General features: G+C 30.2%; 3 protein-coding genes across 4 annotated transcripts; 2 read left to right on the top strand and 1 right to left on the bottom strand.

Moving 5' to 3' along the window:
* The first annotated feature begins 282 nt into the window (after nt 1-282).
* Nucleotides 283-6881, top strand: LOC128394743 (monocarboxylate transporter 9-like). Its single transcript, XM_053355102.1, is given in 7 exon segments — nt 283-1254; nt 2531-2925; nt 4056-4199; nt 4268-5442; nt 5445-5988; nt 6069-6194; nt 6280-6881. Coding segments are annotated over 6 exon segments (2403 nt in total). The 5' UTR covers nt 283-1254; nt 2531-2705; the 3' UTR covers nt 6474-6881.
* Nucleotides 6882-7252: 371 nt separating this feature from the next.
* LOC128394602 (uncharacterized) lies at nt 7253-13949 on the top strand. Of its 2 annotated transcripts, none has more exons than XM_053354944.1 (2): nt 7253-8009; nt 11743-13949. In XM_053354944.1, the coding sequence occupies exon 2, from the start codon at nt 11777-11779 to the stop codon at nt 12911-12913; it is 1137 nt and encodes a 378-aa protein (XP_053210919.1). In that variant the 5' UTR covers nt 7253-8009; nt 11743-11776; the 3' UTR covers nt 12914-13949. The 2 variants fall into 2 exon arrangements, with proteins under 2 accessions (XP_053210919.1, XP_053210918.1); XM_053354943.1 differs by lacking the exon at nt 7253-8009 and adding an exon at nt 11236-11590.
* A 343-nt stretch (nt 13950-14292) lies between these two features.
* On the bottom strand, nt 14293-18034 carry LOC128394601 (uncharacterized). The gene is made up of 3 exons (XM_053354942.1): nt 17329-18034; nt 16195-16347; nt 14293-15578 (listed from the first exon to the last, which is right to left on the bottom strand). The coding sequence occupies exons 1-3, from the start codon at nt 17738-17740 to the stop codon at nt 14416-14418; spliced, it is 1728 nt and encodes a 575-aa protein (XP_053210917.1). The 5' UTR covers nt 17741-18034; the 3' UTR covers nt 14293-14415.
* Between the last annotated feature and the right edge of the window lie 345 nt (nt 18035-18379).

The following is an 18379-nucleotide window of genomic DNA, read 5'->3' as shown; positions in this document are numbered from 1 at the left end:
TGGGAATATGGAGGTTGCTCAGTTTACATGAATTTCTGCCAAGAATGAAAACATTACTCAGCTGATAGACAATCTGATAACTTTCTCTTTCTTTCTCTGTCGAAAACTATTTCGTTATCATCGTTCCAACCTTCATTATATAAGAAGAAAAAGAAAGTCAAATAGAAAGAGAAGATAAAAGAACAAGAGAAAGAAGAAAGTCTCTCTCTCTCTCTCTCTCTCTCTCTCTCTCTCTCTCGATTCTGTTACTAAGGCTCTCAGTCAATATACTAACATTCAGTTACCCTGGAAAATTATTGTTGTTACCAGAACCTGGGATGTGAAGATGATAAGAGAGTGAGAGAGAGAGAGATGAAGATGAGGATGAGAAATGATGAGGATGAACTAAAGGGCTACAAATGAAGATGAAAAGAGAGACTTGAAATTGAATAATAATCATGATGATTAGTGATCATTATCTTAACCATTTTTACTCTGTGAGTTTATTACCCAATATTAATTTCATCCTCTTCCTCATCCTCCTCCTTCAATCATCATCACCATTTGGATTATCCTTATACTAATCTAATCCATTGGTGAAAACTGTAATCTCAACAAATCAATTGATTTAATTATCATCATTTACCTTTGGCCTTCACTTATTGTGGTCATCAGTTAATTGTGTCAACATTATCAGATATTATTGTGCTGTTATCAATTTCTTTCATGTTAATATTTAATCAATTCAGTGAATTATTTAATTCATCAAAATTTACTATTTCTCGTGTTAATTTGGTTAATCAAATTAACTCATTTTTTCAACAATTTAATTCAATTGTTTCACCTTTCACTAAAATGGGATAAACTGTGATATTAATCCTATTAATCTGATTAGATTCCTTTCCTTTAATTTTGTTTTTCTTTTTTCCTTTGATTATTAATTTTCTCGATATTATTGTGTTAAATTGTTGATAATTAACGTTCAACGTTACTTGTTAATTGTTGTAATTTAACATTCTACTCCATTGATTTGGTCAATGGTTTCAGTTTGTAAGCAAAGTCTTGGGACCTTCGGATGCCAAGCATTTTCATTGGAACCAGAAAAGAAACTCATATTTGGATTGATTAATATTCACAATTAAATCTCAACTGATCAGTTGGCTTTACAATTAGCTAATTCTGTACATAATCATTCATCTGCCAATCACTAATTATACAAATGGTAATATCGTTACTTGGTCAACATAATCAATTTTATCCATCGCACATTAAATTGTAAGCATTTTCCTTTAATATTTGATATTTACAATCAATCGACAATTGATTAACCTTGTTAATTGTTTATTCTTGTCACAAGGAAATCAGATTAACCTTTTCGGCAGATTATCTTAATCCTGAGCTGAATTATTGAAGGAATATCAGAAAATTAATTCGGAGAGTTTCGAGATTATTTTAGTTTCTTCATCGATTCTCAATTATTATCATGATGATACGAGAATTGTCATCATTTAAATTTGATTATTTTCTTAATTCTAATATATTTATATAAAATATAATTAAAAGAGGAACAAAAAATTAACGATTTAAACCAATTAGTTTTGACAGAATAGATTAAGTTGTTGGTTCGTTGCTGTTTCTTGGTTAAACCTGATTAATGATCGTAACTCTTGATTTCCTTACTTTCTGATTATTTTTAGCTTTTGTCTTATTAGCTAATCATATTAGCGAGTGTGTAATTGTTTCCATTTAATTAGATTAAATTGAGAGGATTATTATTATTCCATTCTTCACAATTAATCTAGATAAACAATCGTATTAAATTGTCAACCCTTAAGGCGATTGATTTCTCACAATTCCTTCATCATCTGTGGTTACATTGACTCAATGATAAATATACAATAAATGTCATTTGTTATATAATATAATTAGTGGTTACAATTATTAACAATCAACTTATAACAATTAACTTTGACAGCAAAGTATTTGACTAAAGTATATTGATAACATATTGTTTTCAGGGTGAACCTTGAAATCTAGAGATTCAAGTTCAAACATAAATACATTTTTCAGTAATTAATATTTAAGCCAACACTGTTTTTGGTTTGATTGATTGTGATTAACTTAATTGTGTATCTATGTATGTGGGTCACTGGTTGTATTAGCCAAGAAAATATGGAAAAATGGTGATGATAATTAAGATAATGATGAGAGATCGTTGTAATAATCATTTGGCTCCAATCCAAAAACCATAGTTGATGAAAAGTTGATGAACAATAATGGTTTGTATCAGTCGGTAACACAATTAACCCTTTTGCTAAATCTTAATTAAGTTAACTTGGTAAACTTGATTTAAATTAACTCTCATAGAGAGAACGATTTCATTTAAAATCAAGGATAAACTCGGTGCAGTTTAGGTGGTAATTAGTTGATTTCTTTTGAAGATTCTGTTCAAATTGAGAGTAAAATTAACCAGCACAATTTAACCTCCTGGTTCCAATCGAATGGCTGATTTACTAATCACTTTTCTTCCTTTCTTTTCATTTGATTCCAGAGATTATCTTTGTATTAGTCGCCATTTTTGGGTTGGATTGAAAGATTGATTCCTTTTCTTTCTGATTCGGGATTAATCAATTTGATCGTACGGATAGTCTTTCTCATTTTCCTTCATTTCTTCACACTGGGCTGTCTAATTACCAACGGTAGCATTTACTTATCAGCTAATCCAAATGGCTCGGTCCAAAGTAGCAACCAAAGCTTATCCCAAGGCTCCCGATGGTGGATATGGATGGATTATCGTCTTTTCATCCTTCATGATCCATTTCCTTGCTGATGGAGTTACATATACTTTTGGTATTTTTTATGTTGAACTGTTGCAACATTTTAAAGCAGGTAAAGGGATCACCGCATGGGTTCCGAGCATAATGACTGGAATTACTTATGGAATTGGTAAGAAACTGAAAAGCTCAATCATAATAAATTCGATATTTTATCCACTTTGATTAGCGAACATCAAAATCAAGCTGTGATTAAAACAAAAAGAGAAACAATAATAAAAAGAAATCACTGTTAGTTCTCAATAGAATTTATGTTTACTGTATATAGAAAAGAAAAGAAGAAAAAATTGATTTGATTTGATTTTCTTTTCTTTTCTCGATTATCTCATATTACCAATTGACTATGTTATTGGTACATTTTAATAGTTACCTTATAAGATGATATGATACAAGAGATTGAAAATTAATCCAATTTGATTGAATTTATTAGAGTAGAAAATTATTGTTCCATTGAGAATAATTTCCTCTCGATGACAAGACATTGAGATGGAAGTAGACATGAGAAAGAGAAAATCAATTAACATGATCTCTCTCTCTCTCTCTCTCTATTTCTGTCTAAATACTAACTGTCACTAGAATTTTAGTAATTTGACTGATTGTTGGTAGACACAAATGGGAAGAGATGGTTAATTAATTGTTGCAAAATTGAAAGCTGGTAATTTACACTAATTGATATTCTAAATGTCAACATAAAGAAGGAAAAAAATATCAACAGTTCCTTTAGTAGGTTAAGAGGTAATAGAAAAGATTATTCATATTTTTAAATTTCACCTCTTTTTCCAAATAATCTCATGTGGATATTCATCACTGAGCCTTGACATTCAAAAAGAAAAACTAAAATTAAACACAGATAGAACATTAATTAACTATTAATTAATTGAAAATAGATGAAGGAAATAAATAAATCACTCCAACTGATTCATCTTCTTGATTGATTGACTTTCCCGCTTTTTTTTCGTTAACCTTTTCCGTTAGAATTTTTCTTCGATTGTGTCGCCATCTAGTTTCCTAAGAATTATAATCTTAATTGTTAATCAAAATAAATGTGAATTGTGACTAATCAAAGAATTAAGAATTAAAGTCGTAAATGAATTTTCATGACATTTGATGGAAATTTTTGTTTGACATTTAAGAGTAGCTTCGTTTTTAATTCTGTTCTAAGTTTACATGTTCGATTTTATTGTTTCGATTACAATTTTTTTCTTATTCTTTTCTGTTAATTTTTCTTTTGTTTAATCAAAGGTCCAATCGCTAGTGGATTAACAAACAAATATGGCTGCCGTACGATCACCATAGTTGGTGCCTTGTTTGCAAGCTTTGGATTAATGACCAGTGCATTCGCACCCAATGTTACTTATCTCTTTTTCTCCATAGGCATTTGTGCAGGTAAATCTTAATCTCCTATTAAGATTAATGAGACAATGGAATTAAATTTTCTTCTTCTTCTTCATTAGGAGCTGGTCTTGGATTAATATATCTTCCGGCTATAGTAAGTGTAACATGTTATTTTGAGAAAAGACGAGCTTTCGCCACTGGAATAGCTGTTTGTGGCTCTGGACTTGGCGGTGCTGCTTTTGCCCCACTAACCGAATGGCTGATTGGCCTTTATGGTTGGCGAGGTGGACTCTTGATCATTTCAAGTCTTTTACTAAATTGCTGTGTATTTGGAGCATTACTTAGACCTTTAAAAGAAAACGAATCAAATGTTGAAGAGGAGACGATGGTGGAAAACAGTATTAATAACAACGTGGATTCCAGTGTAAATCATAAATCTATCAAAATTGATTTAAATATAAAGACCATTGATGAGACCATTAATGATGACAAGAATAAACCAAGAAATGTCATCATTAGTAAAAAGATTTCTCCTCAAAATAATGATTTTCACATGGGAAATACTGTTAATGGTGATATTATGATAACTAAATCATGTTACAGTGATAATAACAATAATGATCAATCGATTGTTGCAACTTTACCAAGCCTTACCTTAGAAAGCAACAACAACAACAACAACAGTTTATCTAATGGTCAAGCAAAAGAAATACCAATGTTGACCATCTCTGAACCATTAAGTCCATCTCGTCATTCCATATGTGCCTTACATCCTCCGTTAGCTGATCAATTTCAACCTTCAATGGATCAAAAAAGTGAACCTTTAATTGTTAACAATAATCTAATCAACGGTTCGATTATTGGAAATGGAAACAAAAATGGTTTCGGTTATCAAATTCAACACAATTTACGATTAAACAACAACATCAACTCGAATAGTTTCGTTACGAACAACCAACTAATCTCAAGTCAACCTGACGAACAAGCAACAATCGATCAATCTAATGTTATCCAACGACGGAAAAACTCAGCATCCGGTTCATGTGGTATTCTTTATCGACGAGATATATTTTATTCTGCATCAACGATGCATCTTAATCTTCCAACAAACACCAAATCGAATAAAAAATTATCATATTCAGCATCAACTTCCGCCGTTAACGATTTAAGTACATCATCCATTGCCTCTGAATCCAGTACAAGTCCCGATGTAGGAACAACATCCGGTCAACCGGTGGTCAACAGTAATAAAAGTAACAGTATACAGAATCACAGATTGATGATAAATTTAGATACATAAATTCATCTTCACTCTCCCTTTCATCATCATCCTCATCTTCTTCACCATCTTCATCAACTACCGTTACAACGGCATCATCATCACTTTCCTCTTCCTCATCTTCACTTACCAATGTCTCTAAATTTAGATGGTACTTTATGTCTGATTGGTTAACTTTTCTCTGTTCAGATGAAGTTCGTGATACTCTTGATGAGATGATGAATTTCCGTCTCCTTCGTAATCCAATCTTCTTAATCTTCTCAATCTCAAACCTTTTAACCTCATTGGGTTTCTATGTTCCCCATATTTATATCAAAGATCGTGTAGTTGGCCGTAAATTAGCCTCCGATTCTGAGGCATCCAATTTACTTGCCATCATGGGAATAGCGTCAACTTTTGGTCGGCTAATTTTTGGCTTTATCTCAGATTTAAAAGTAATCAATCGATTACTATTATTTAATTGTTGTATTTCTCTGTGTGGCCTTTCAACAATCCTTAGCTCGTTTGTCCAAACGTACACCTTTATGGCCTTATATTGTGCTATCTTCGGGATCACTTGTGGTAAGACTAACCATTTCCACCTTCTTTCTAATTACAATCAACTAATCATCATCATCTACTAATTAACTATTGTCTCCTAGGAGCCTATGTTAGCTTAACCTCAGTTATATTGGTTGACCTTTTGGGTATCGAAAAGCTTACAAATGCCTTTGGTTTGGTTTTACTTTTTCAAGGAGTCGCTTGTCTACTTGGACCTCCAATCGTTGGTAAGAACTTGGATTACTTGGAGTTTTAACTCCCTGTAAACGAATGATAATTTAATCATATTGTTTCCTTTTCTTCAACAATTAGGTTGGATGTTTGATTTAACAGGATCTTATGATCCAGGATTCTCATGGGCTGGATCGATGATCTTAATTGGTGGCCTAATCCTTTTCCTCCTTCCTTACCTGACCCATGGTCGATTTAAATTGTCCCTTCACAACACCAACAAACGTAAATCACCAAAAATTACCGTTGATGATATTAATCTAGTCGTTAATTGAAAAATCAAGCCCACCAAATCAAAGATACTCAATGATTATTATTATTATCATATTAATATTATTACTAATATCTGAATCTCACAATTAGTATTGATTATCAAGGGGAAATAATCACAAAATGCAAGCAAACATTTCCTTCAAATTATTATCAATATTTTATTTTATCTAAATCACTAATAACCCATAACAACACAAACTAATTGTTTAACAATTAACATACATACATATATATATTATATTTAATGAAAACAACAACAACAATTAACACAAACTTAATGTTATCAGATGTAAATTGTGTTTTGCAAACCAAACTATTGTGTAAAATAATATTTGATTGTTAAAATCCCTTGTTAATTACTGTTACTCAAATGATGAAAAAATAAATAAATTGTTTCACCATAAAGTTAATTATTACGTTTAATCATTAGAATTGATCAATAGTGAAAAATTAACTGATCAGATAACAATCGAATCGATATCGAAAATTATTACCTGGGAGTTAATTTTAACTGGACGAGAAAATTATCTCCACAGTTGACAAAACAATAACTATCGAATTGGAACTTTAATTAACTTAATTGTGATTGGAATAAAAGTTCTAATCAGCTAACAGAATAAGAGATGGAGTAACTTTCGATTCCATGTAAAGGAAAAGCTTCTCGGAGTTTGTTCACCAACCACCGGCTTAGAATTCTGGCTTTATTATTTTCTCTTCATCATCAATTTATCTTCTCTCTCTTTCTCATTCTCTTTATCTTCTCTATCATTTCATCTTCATTTTCTTGTTCATCATTTTCTCGCATTTTTTGTTCTCTCACAAAAAGGTACTCACAGAAAGTGAACATGCTCATGGTGGAAAAAGGAACCATTGAAATCTGAAAGAAGAAGTAAAAACCATTTTCACCTTATTCTTTTTTTCTTCACTCTCTTTGTTTTCTTTCTTATTCTCTCTCTCTCTCTCCAATCTTCGAATTTTTTTCTTCTCTTTTATCATCAGTGAATACACTTTATCATTCTCATCATCATCATCTCTCTTTCTATCCTATTCTTATATAATTGTGATTGTCTATCTCTCTCTCTCTCTCTCTCAAATGTCTTTATGTTTATCGAATTGCCTTTATCTTTAATTACTCAGCTGATGAATTATTTTAACTTTCCACTCAACTCAACCTTCATTAATTGTCATTATAATCAAACAAAGATCGTCACTAATTGTGGATCTAACAATCAAAGTTACTCTAATTTCCCATCAACACCACGTTACATTATTAACAACACGTTAACCTCACAATCTCCGATACCTTTTATTGTGACTATCAATTTCCTCTGGTCATTATCTTACCTGTCTAAAAGTTTTCTCAATCAATTTGGTAATTTAATTGGACCACAATCATCACAACCATCATCATCTCTGGACTTGGTTTGGTAAAGTGTCAATTATTGAAAGGAGTATCATGATGATTACCATTATTGGGATAGGAATAAAAAACCAAGTCATCAAATGTTTCATCAATTATTTCAATCAATTTAAAATGGGTAAGTAAATACATTAATCGTCTATCCATCACATCACCATCATTATCTTTACACACTGACTGATAATCATTATCATGATCAACATGAAGATATATCTACACTTTTTATCCAATCAATTCAATTCTAAATTCATTTATCATGCTATTCACCATCATCACCTTCAACAATCATTAAGCTTAACCTTTTATAACCAAATACTTTCCCTCCAAAGGGAAATGATGAATTTTCAGTTTTCTATTTCTTTTCTTTTCTTTTCTTTTTGTCTCTTTTTCTTCATCTTCATCTTCTCATTGTGATGCACAATGATAATTTAAATTCATTCATTAATTTCAGTAATACAATGAGAGAGAAAGATATTTATATGTGTATATGGACCAATTGGTAAATTGTTGAGTTTCTTTTCTCATGCAAATCCAATGTACCACCAACAAGAGGATACACTTGATATAATATGAAAATTCCCCCATGATATATATAAAATTCCCACTGCGATGGCGTCTTCTCCCACCATCATCATACACTTATTATTATTACATTACATTGTTCATGATACAAACAAAAGAATCAGTTGATCCTATCCCACTCTCTCTCTCTCTCACTCTCTCACTGACTTCCTCCTCTTCCACCCACTTCCCAATCCTTCATTCAAACTCCAACCCAATAAACCTTTACCTTTTTTCAACTCTATCTTTTCATCAATGTTATCCTTTTTTTTGCTCTCTCCCACTCTCTCACTCTTCCATTTTCTTCCCTTCATCATCCTCATCATCCTCATCATCATCTCATTCACATTCTCATCTTTCTCATCATCATCATCTTCTTCTTTTTTTCTCTCCTTCTTTCTTTTTCTGATTCATTGAACGCTTATTGTCCTGTGAATAAAAAATACTCAGGTCTTCATTTCCAGTTGACCGAATCTGTCAACTAACATTTAACTTTCAAACTTATTAACTATTAACTGTTGTTATTTAGTTATAATTCTTGATTGTTATGAAGAGAAGAAAAAAATTCTAATTCCAATCATAATCAACGTTAATATAAATATTATGGAGAAACAAAAAGTTCCATAGACAAAATCAAATCGACAAAGTTGATAAGTTGATATGATTTCTTGTTCACGGAACAGTTAACTTAATTGTTAATATGGTTTCGAGAACAATTTAATTTAGTTTTAATTTTAAATTTACTTTCAACTTGATTAACATTATCATCCTCCCATTGGGATACAATCAATATAATAATATATTTCTTGTTTATCAACTAAGTTAATTACCAATTTCATGGTTCAATAATAGTTGATATAATTAATTTATTACTATTAATATTATTATCCCCAATCGTTAGTATATAACATTTAATTGCTTCTGAAAGAAAGTTAATTAATTGAAAGATAATTAACATTAACAATTGAAAATAAATTAATTTCAATCTCAATCAATCAATCAGTTGATATATAAAAATATTATCAATAATTAATTATTTAGATTTCAACCTAATCACTGATGATTATTATTGATAATCAAATGAAAAATTAGTCTGTATGATTAACCAAGTAATTTAATTGTTACTGTCTAGTGGGCTTTGTGTTGTATTTATTATTATTATATTTAATCAACATGAACCAATCAGTTAATTGAATTTGATTAAATAATCATTCAGTTCTTGGGAGTTTTATCTGGGATTTTATTGTTTACTGTCAAGGCTCAAACTGACCACTAGAGTGACCAGTCAATTGTGTGAGATATTAATTGATGGTTAATTGATTCAACGTTAATTTTATCATTAATTAAATCTTATTCTTGATATGATGATGATTAGTTTTCATGGTAATAATCAACTAAATGTCAAGATTATCTTGAGATCTGAAAACTTTCATCATAATTTAATTAAGTTGTAATCTTTTTAACAGATTAAATTGATTATAAACTTTTCTCTAAATAATTGAAAATTTAATTACGTTAAAATCAATTTAAATCATATCCATACTAAAGTAATTAGATTAATGATGATATTTAATTGTTGGAATGAAAATTTTCTAGATGTTGAGATGGAAACAATTAAATGACAATTTAGTTGATTGTTTTTCTTATACACTTCCGATTAACTGATTAATATTATTTTCTTGTATCTTGATAATTAAACTTCATCTTCAAAAGTAAAGTAAAAAACAATTAGTTGATTGTTGATTGATTTTTGCTGACTGAAACCATTGAAACATTTTCATTCACATTCAAATGATAAAACTAATTGAATTGTATCAATAATCTGCAATTAATTGTAACAAATCATAATACAATTAAAGTAATTTGTTTATAATACTAATTACGTCAATAGATAAACAAATAATCAAACAATTAAATTAGTATTAATAATTTCAAATACTAATTAACTTTTTCAAATTAAACGCGTGGGCTTCAAATACAATTGAATTTATTAGTTAATTTGACGATTAATTATAATCAACCGATAATGTAATTAACAGTAAAGACTAAGTGATTAATTGTAACAAAAAAAATGATACAATTTGATTTGTAAATCAAATCAAATCAAATCAAATTGAATAGTAACAAACAAAAAAACGATTCAAAAGTTTCAATCAAATTCAATCAAGAATGAAAATTGATCCAGATGAATGGCAGGAATACAACTCAGAGAATCGTAAATATAATAATAATAATAATAATTCTCAATAATAATTTATTATCTCAATAAATTATTAGGAAGAAAAAGTTATTCCAATTATTATCTAAGCCGAAATCTTTTTTTAAACCAGAAAAAAACGATTCCTGGTTCCATCCTCATCTCTAATGTATTGAGGTTTTTTTCACCATCTTTTGCTGAACTAATCATTTCTTTCCATGAAGATGATGATGATGATGATGATCGCGGATGATTTTATCCTCATCATCTCTTTTTTTTCTATCAGCATTATTATTATATCATGATAATAATATGATATGGAAAACAATTTACTCGGTTAACTTTTGAAACGCGAAATGATGATGATCACAAAAAGGAAACTGTAATTTAATGTATTGACCCTGCAATTAAAACTAATTTAGTTTCTACATTTTGTTTCATCATTTTCCTCTAAATTGTCACCATTAACTTTCACACAATTAACATTATTACGAAGTTAATATTACCTATTGATTTAAAACTTTCGACTCTCCAATTTTATGCTTTTTATTTTATTCTTTTTATGCTTTTCCATTTCGGCGCATATTCAGTTGATCGGCTTCAAGAATTGGCTTCATTTGGTTCCCTCTTTTTGTCTCTTGTTATTGTTACAATTAACTGATTGTTTTCCAATTTTTTTCTCAATTTCGATTAATTTTTTCTTCTTTTCTTGTGATTAAACATCATGTTCATCAGTTTCTCTACAATCTACTCTCTCTTTCACCGTTCAATTGCAAATTCTACGTTTGGTAGAAATTAATCTAATTCCATAAATGGATTAGTTTCTATTCCTCTTGGATTTTGGATTTTCTTTGGATTTTCCTCTTCTATATTATGAATTTCGAGTCTTTTTCCCTTGTGTTATGTCTTGGAAATTTAATTGTATCTTTTCCACTCAATTGGTACTTATTTTCGAATACATTTTGACTTTAGAATTTCCCTGTTTTCTATTTGTGATGTTGATATTCTGATTTTGGTGTTCCCTTTTGAATTCTATGGTTGACTAATTGATTGTTTTTTCTCTCTCTTTTTTTTTGTCTCAATTTATGTTTAGGTGTATCTCTCTTGTGGATAAATGATACATATTAATGATCGAAAGCCTTGATTCAGCTATGCTGATACGCCGATTACATCCAGTTAATTGTTGTTGTTACCTTTGGTTATTATTATTATTACAATTGTTTCTCAATGTTACTCTTATATCAAGTGATGATCTCATCTATTCGGGTTCAGGATGTTTCGATGATGAAGAAAAGTGTACAGGATTTGTTGAAATGGGATCAGGAGATGACTTGATTACTCCGGTTTACATTCCGCCCAAAAGTGGTCTAACCACGAGCCCATCATCATCCTCAATACCCTTATCAACATCTAAACCATCAAATCAATTAACAACTCCAGTTTCCGAAGAGGTTGATGAAGAAGATGAAGAATGTGTCGACGAAGAGGAAGATTGTGTCGATGGATCAGGTTCAGGTGAACCCTCATCATCTTCCTCATCCTCATCTTCTCTTCCCTCTGTTAGTTCATCTGAAAGAACAGTTGTAATCACTTTATCATCTCCATCACCTTTATTTCCGTCATCATCATCATCATCATCCCCTCCCTTTTATCCACTCTCATCAACAACCGTTTCAACCACGACAATTTGGACTCCATGGACTGGACCAAATTACATAAGACCATCTCCTTCACCCGAAGAACCAATAATCGATTACGAGGAACCAGTACCACGAACTCCTCGTCCAATGCCACCACCATTAGCAATTCCACCTCGACCTTATCCAACAACTAAATTAAGGTTACCCACTCGTCCAACTGGAACACCACCGATAATAAATGTCCCCCTGCCCGTGATACCAACCTCACCTGCAGAGGAAAAAGGGAAAACCAAACCAACCTTAATAACCCATAAAAGCTCAGCTGATACAACGGCAATGATTATTGGCCTAATTGCTATTGTTTTAATTGTGATTGTTATAGTGACTCCATTGTTTCTATTTCTTAAGGTTCGATATCGATCTGGACCAGCATATAAAACTGAATCAACGAGTAAAAATTTTCGCTTCCTTCCGGTTGCCACTGGGGCACCAACTTTGCTCACCTCAGCTTCACAATCAACTCACCTTGCTGGTCCACTTTTAGAAGGGTCAACAGTAGTTCACAAAGGGACAAAGGTTACCACCAATGGTAAAAAGAAAGACGGAATGGAATGGTATGTTTAACGTGCAATTGGACAATTAAATCAACAATGAACAATTTAACTTTTAATCAATCGATTAAAAGAAAAGGAAAAAGGAAACAGCATCAACAACAACAATCAATTTTAACTCACAAATCAAAAGTGACAGTTAACACAATTTTTTGATATTTGTTTATTATTTTCTAGTCTCAAATCTAGTCAACAATTAACATCCAAAGAAAAAGAGACAATTAACAATTTTTTTGCCTACACACACTCAATTCCAATCAACAATCATCTTAATCATCTTCATTTTCATTAACACTTTTTTCATGGCACCTTCACCTTCAATCATTGTTACCATATAAATATATAAATACTTATCCTACCAAGTCAACAATCATAATCATCACAATCCTGTTGATAATTAAATCATCACAATCACAAATTCAAAAGCTATAAAATGATCATCATTAACAACCAGATTACCAACAATAAGCCAAACAATCAGACTAATCAAGAATCTTCAATCAATTTTACCTACTATTGGATTGTAATTGAAATTGTTTCTCATTTTAATTGTTTAATTTTTGTCAATTTATCTCATATTTTTGATTACTTTCTCTTTGCTTGATTATATTATAAATGATCAGCAAACAATTAACTTGGTAAATTTTTACACACACGAGAAACAAATTTAATTTACAATCAACAGGAAAAACTGAAAATCCAATCAGTAATCAATGTTGATTACAATTAATCATCAATTTTGAGGTAAAAATATAGTCCGATGAGAGCTACCGATTACCCAGAATGCAATAATTAACAATAATACAGCAATTACGAGAAAAGTAATCAATAATAATTAATTATTAATGCTAATTATTTACAATTAATATGTATAAAAAGTCATACCGACCCAAAGACAATGGATTAACTCTGGATAATCTCATCTACTTTTTGTTTTTTCTTGATTGTTTTTCATTTTAATTTGTTTTTATTTCTGTTTTAATCCTTATCCTTTTGATATTATCAATACAAGATTAAAAATGTTTTAGCCTTAAGGCTATAAAGCCAAATTAACTAATTGTATCATTAATAATTGATCAATGATCGGGTTAATCTGAGTAAAGAAACAAACATAATCATAAGAAAATGATTTAATTAATTGTGATTAGTTTTTCACGATGAAAAGTGATAGTTTTCAATCAATTATTATCTTAATTAGATCCAATTGTTGATTCAATGTTAGAATATCACTTTTAATTGCTAGAATAACAATTACAATTAAACTTTTTCTTTTGATTTTTTTTTCTCTCTGGGAAAAGTATTATGATAAAAAGGGATTAGTTAATTGCTCGAATAATTTATTCGTATTTAAGGTTTATAATCGTATTAGAAGGTTAAATATATTAACGACAATTTAGTAAATTAAGCTTTATAATTAAGGATTAACTTGCAAGGAGAAGAGAGAGGAAAATATAATAATTATTTACAATTGAACAATCGTTGAATAAATTGTTATTATGATTGCGATTAATTTTTCTAATGATTAATTGATGTTGTTCTGGATTCCATTTCCATTGAATTCTCAGTTGATGTTATATTAATTATTGCAATTCTATTAACATTATTATCTAAAGGTTGTTGTTGAATTGGAGCGATAATATTGTCCTTACTTATGGTCCTATTGGAGGGTTCGAGTTGTGGTTTCTTTGGTTTCCTCGATTGTTTCAATTTGTACATTTTGTCCCATTTCGATCTGGTCAAATCAAACCAAATGTAAATCGCAAGTGGATATAACATTATAATGGCATCTGAATGCCAGGCCATTCCAGGTAAGACGGCAAGGGTTGCCTTAAAGACGGCGGTGTGAAAGATTGATGAAATCATTGGTCCAGCTCCTTCAATACAAGAGAGTAGACAATAAAGTTGACCAACTTCATTGGGAGCGATTATCCTTGATAAAATTGATCTCACTGAGATTGAAGCTAATCCTGAGAAGATGCTTGTTGCAAAAGCTAAATAATAACCTAAAGAGGTTAATAGAGCTCCTTTGATGGTCAACGAGATGACCAATGAAAGTGATCCCATTATACCAAAAACGGTATCACTTAATTTTAACGTTGGAACCAATATTAAGGTGGCCAAAGTTGTTCCTAATGGTGGTGCAAGGGAAAGTATAGCATAACGGTCAGCGTATTCATCTGCTGACCAGTTGAGTACTTTTTGACAGAATTGATAGCCGATTGGATCTTCACCTCTCATTGCAATTAGGACAACGGTCATCATTGCAATTAGATGCCAAATCTGTGCACGTCCATTGTTATCACGTTTACGACAGCAAGTTTTCAACATGGTTGTCACACTTTTCGGATTAAATATATCGGCTAAAACGGAAAATAATCCCATCTTTTTATCCACTGGTGATGAAACTCGGATTGAAGGTCGTTCCAATGAACGAATCGATAATCTCATCTCTACTTGACGACTAATCGCTGGATTTTTCTGCGAGTCAAGTTCATCTGAAAGTGATCGTTCAATTGAACATTTACCGGCATCTCTCATAAATATCAATGCCCAAAGTGACGCTAATCCCCACAAAAGAGACGTTAATCCAAAAACGGCAACATAATTACGGTACTGATTAGGAAACCAAGGTTTCATTGTTAACAATTTACCACCGGCGACAGTTGCAATGGAAGGAGCTGATTAACGGGATTTTGTGTTGGAGGGAAATTAAGAAAATGTTATTAGTTAATCTGTTTGTTGTTTCTTTTTTTTCTTTACAAGGTTATAAAGTAATTAATCGTTGATTTTCATTGTCAATTGTTGAATAGCAAAGAGATTAAATTGCTAATCGTAATCACTGATTAGATTAGTAAAACAATCAATCAAAACTAACGATTGGTCTGTTAATCCCAACGAAAACAACTCCATCTATCAAGTAAAATTTTCACTCTTTAATCATTACACTTGCAATTAATCAAAAAATTAAACCTTTAATTGGGTTTATTTTGAGCGATTTGCTAATTTTCAAACTAATCAACACATGGAAATATTAATTGTTATGATTATCATTTTCTTATTTTAAAGTTATCTCTTTAATTACGCTTTGGTTGATTAACTATTTGCACACGAGCTTAATTGTGATTAGATTAGGTTAATTAGTGAATCTTCAAGACAATATGATTGATAATTAATCTTTAATTGTTACTAAATCCTTTTTGCTTCCCGGTTTGTATTGTCTTTTCATTGGGTTTAACAATCAACTGGGTAATGATATTAATTGTTTAGGTTAATTGTTGCCAATAATCTACTCACATAACGATATAAAAAACTCCATGACGGCAAATCGAAGTGACCTTAAGTGGCCTGGGGTCGTTCGAGTGATTATTGTATAACAACCGGTCATTGGAACGGTCAATCCACCAAGTAATCCCTCCAATATGTATGAATATAAGATTGTCGTTGGTGCTGTTGAGTTAAATTGTGGAAAATTGTATTAATTTAATTGTAACAATCAAATTATCCAACAATCGGTTGATTAATTAAAACTACAAACTAATTAGATTTTAACTTTTTCTTTTTCTTTTTTTATTGTAATTTAAATTATACCTTTCACTTTTTTTTCTCATCTCTTAATGAGACAATTAACTGATTGTTTCTCCTTAATTTCAGTCATTTATTAATCATTTTCAATTATCATCTTAATTTACTTGTACCTAAGATTGAATATTAATAATAATAATTAAATTAATAATTTATTTAAGTTTAATTTAATTCCTTGATTAACTCTAATAGTTTGCAAATTGACAATTGGTATGAATGAGAAAAACCTAAATTAATCAATTAAATGTAACAATTAAGTTAAAAATTTTCATTGTAAACCTAATACAAAACTTAATAATTAAAACAAATTAGAGTTGATCAAGGATTAGTTAAGCTTGTTAATTGTGACAATTAAAAAATGATATCATTTAAAGCAAAGGTTATCAATTGAGTTTCGTAATTTTACAAAAAAAAAGTTAATTGCAATCTAGATGATTATGATTTAATTGTTATATTTAAATGAATATAAAAAATACAATTAAGTAGCAGTCATCTAGGTAATTAGTTAATTAGCAATTTATAATAGCAAATAATTAATATACATAAAAGACAAATTAAATCATCATCAGTACATGATAATAATAATAGTTTTGAAGCAGCAAAAGTTAATCACAATTAACTTGAAGCAATCGGTGTTATAAATTGAGCCAAACAATTAAAAGGTTGAGGATATTAAGGAGACAAATAATTTGATTAATCAATTTACCCAATGTTAATTGTTACATGTTATCCTGTTATTGTTCAGAATATCATGAAAATTAATGAATCTTAATTTTTGTTTAGATCATCAGATCCATTGAGTTGTAACTGGATTTAGTGAGCAATTAGTGATTATGATTAACTTACCTAAATCAAATTGTATACAATTATAACAGCAAATGAGATTCGCTACTAATCCGCCAATTGGAGCGACAATTAGTAAACCATGTAAATGATTAGGATAAGTGTCAATCCAATAGCCCAAAAATAGAGGGTATAATATACCGGGTGCTGTGGTTGTGATGATTTGTAAATTTTTCAGGGTGGTCACTGATTGTAGGACTGAATTTTTGGTTGATTCAAACTGGGGGTCACTTAATTCAGCTAAATCTTTACAGACTGACCAGTCCAAATTGTGTTCATTGAGACAATACTTGTCCTGAGCAAACTGGGTGAAAGTGACCATGGGCAGGGCAAAGGGCAACATACACAATAAGTAATAAACATCAACCTTAAGGTGACAAAGGGCACGAAAAATTTTCTCAATCATTGTTGACATGACAATTTAAGATGATTAGTTAATTAGTATATATAAATAATATTGAACTCGATACCAAAATTTATACAAACATAATAAGTTGAATGAGTTTTTTGTTGTTGTTGTAAATTGTTAGGAATCAAATTAATTTAATTGTTTTAGTTACTATTTGGTTAATTGTTATCAACTATTTTTAAATTGTGATGTATTTATCAACAAACTTTGTCTTTGATTAGTTTTATTAATGTTGATCTTGATGAAACAATAATAATAACTGAAGATGAAGTTAATTGTTAATCAACTCCATTCATGATTAACTTTATCACTCATCTCACTCAATTGTGAGAGTCTCAATGTTAAAACGAGTTTAATTAATATTGATAATAAAACATAATTAGTTGATTATCATCAGAAATATTATAATCATCATCGTCACCTCTTTAACTAATATTAACAAAAATTAATTTTCTCATCAAGTGATTTAATTATGATTGGCAGGATAATAGTTAATTCAATGAAAAAATAAAATTAAATTGAGTTTATCATTTAATTGCTGAACATTTTTGTTTTTTTCTTAACCACCAACAATTAACTTAATTTAATACTTTCTTTGGGTTTACTGCTCATTGGAAACCAACAATTAACAAGGTTGACCAAATT

The sequence above is a fragment of the Panonychus citri genome, unplaced genomic scaffold, assembly GCF_014898815.1.
Source record: "Panonychus citri isolate SS breed McGregor unplaced genomic scaffold, ASM1489881v1 Contig00140, whole genome shotgun sequence".
Lineage (NCBI taxonomy): Eukaryota > Metazoa > Arthropoda > Arachnida > Trombidiformes > Tetranychidae > Panonychus > Panonychus citri.
This window is presented reverse-complemented; position numbering and strand designations above follow the sequence as displayed.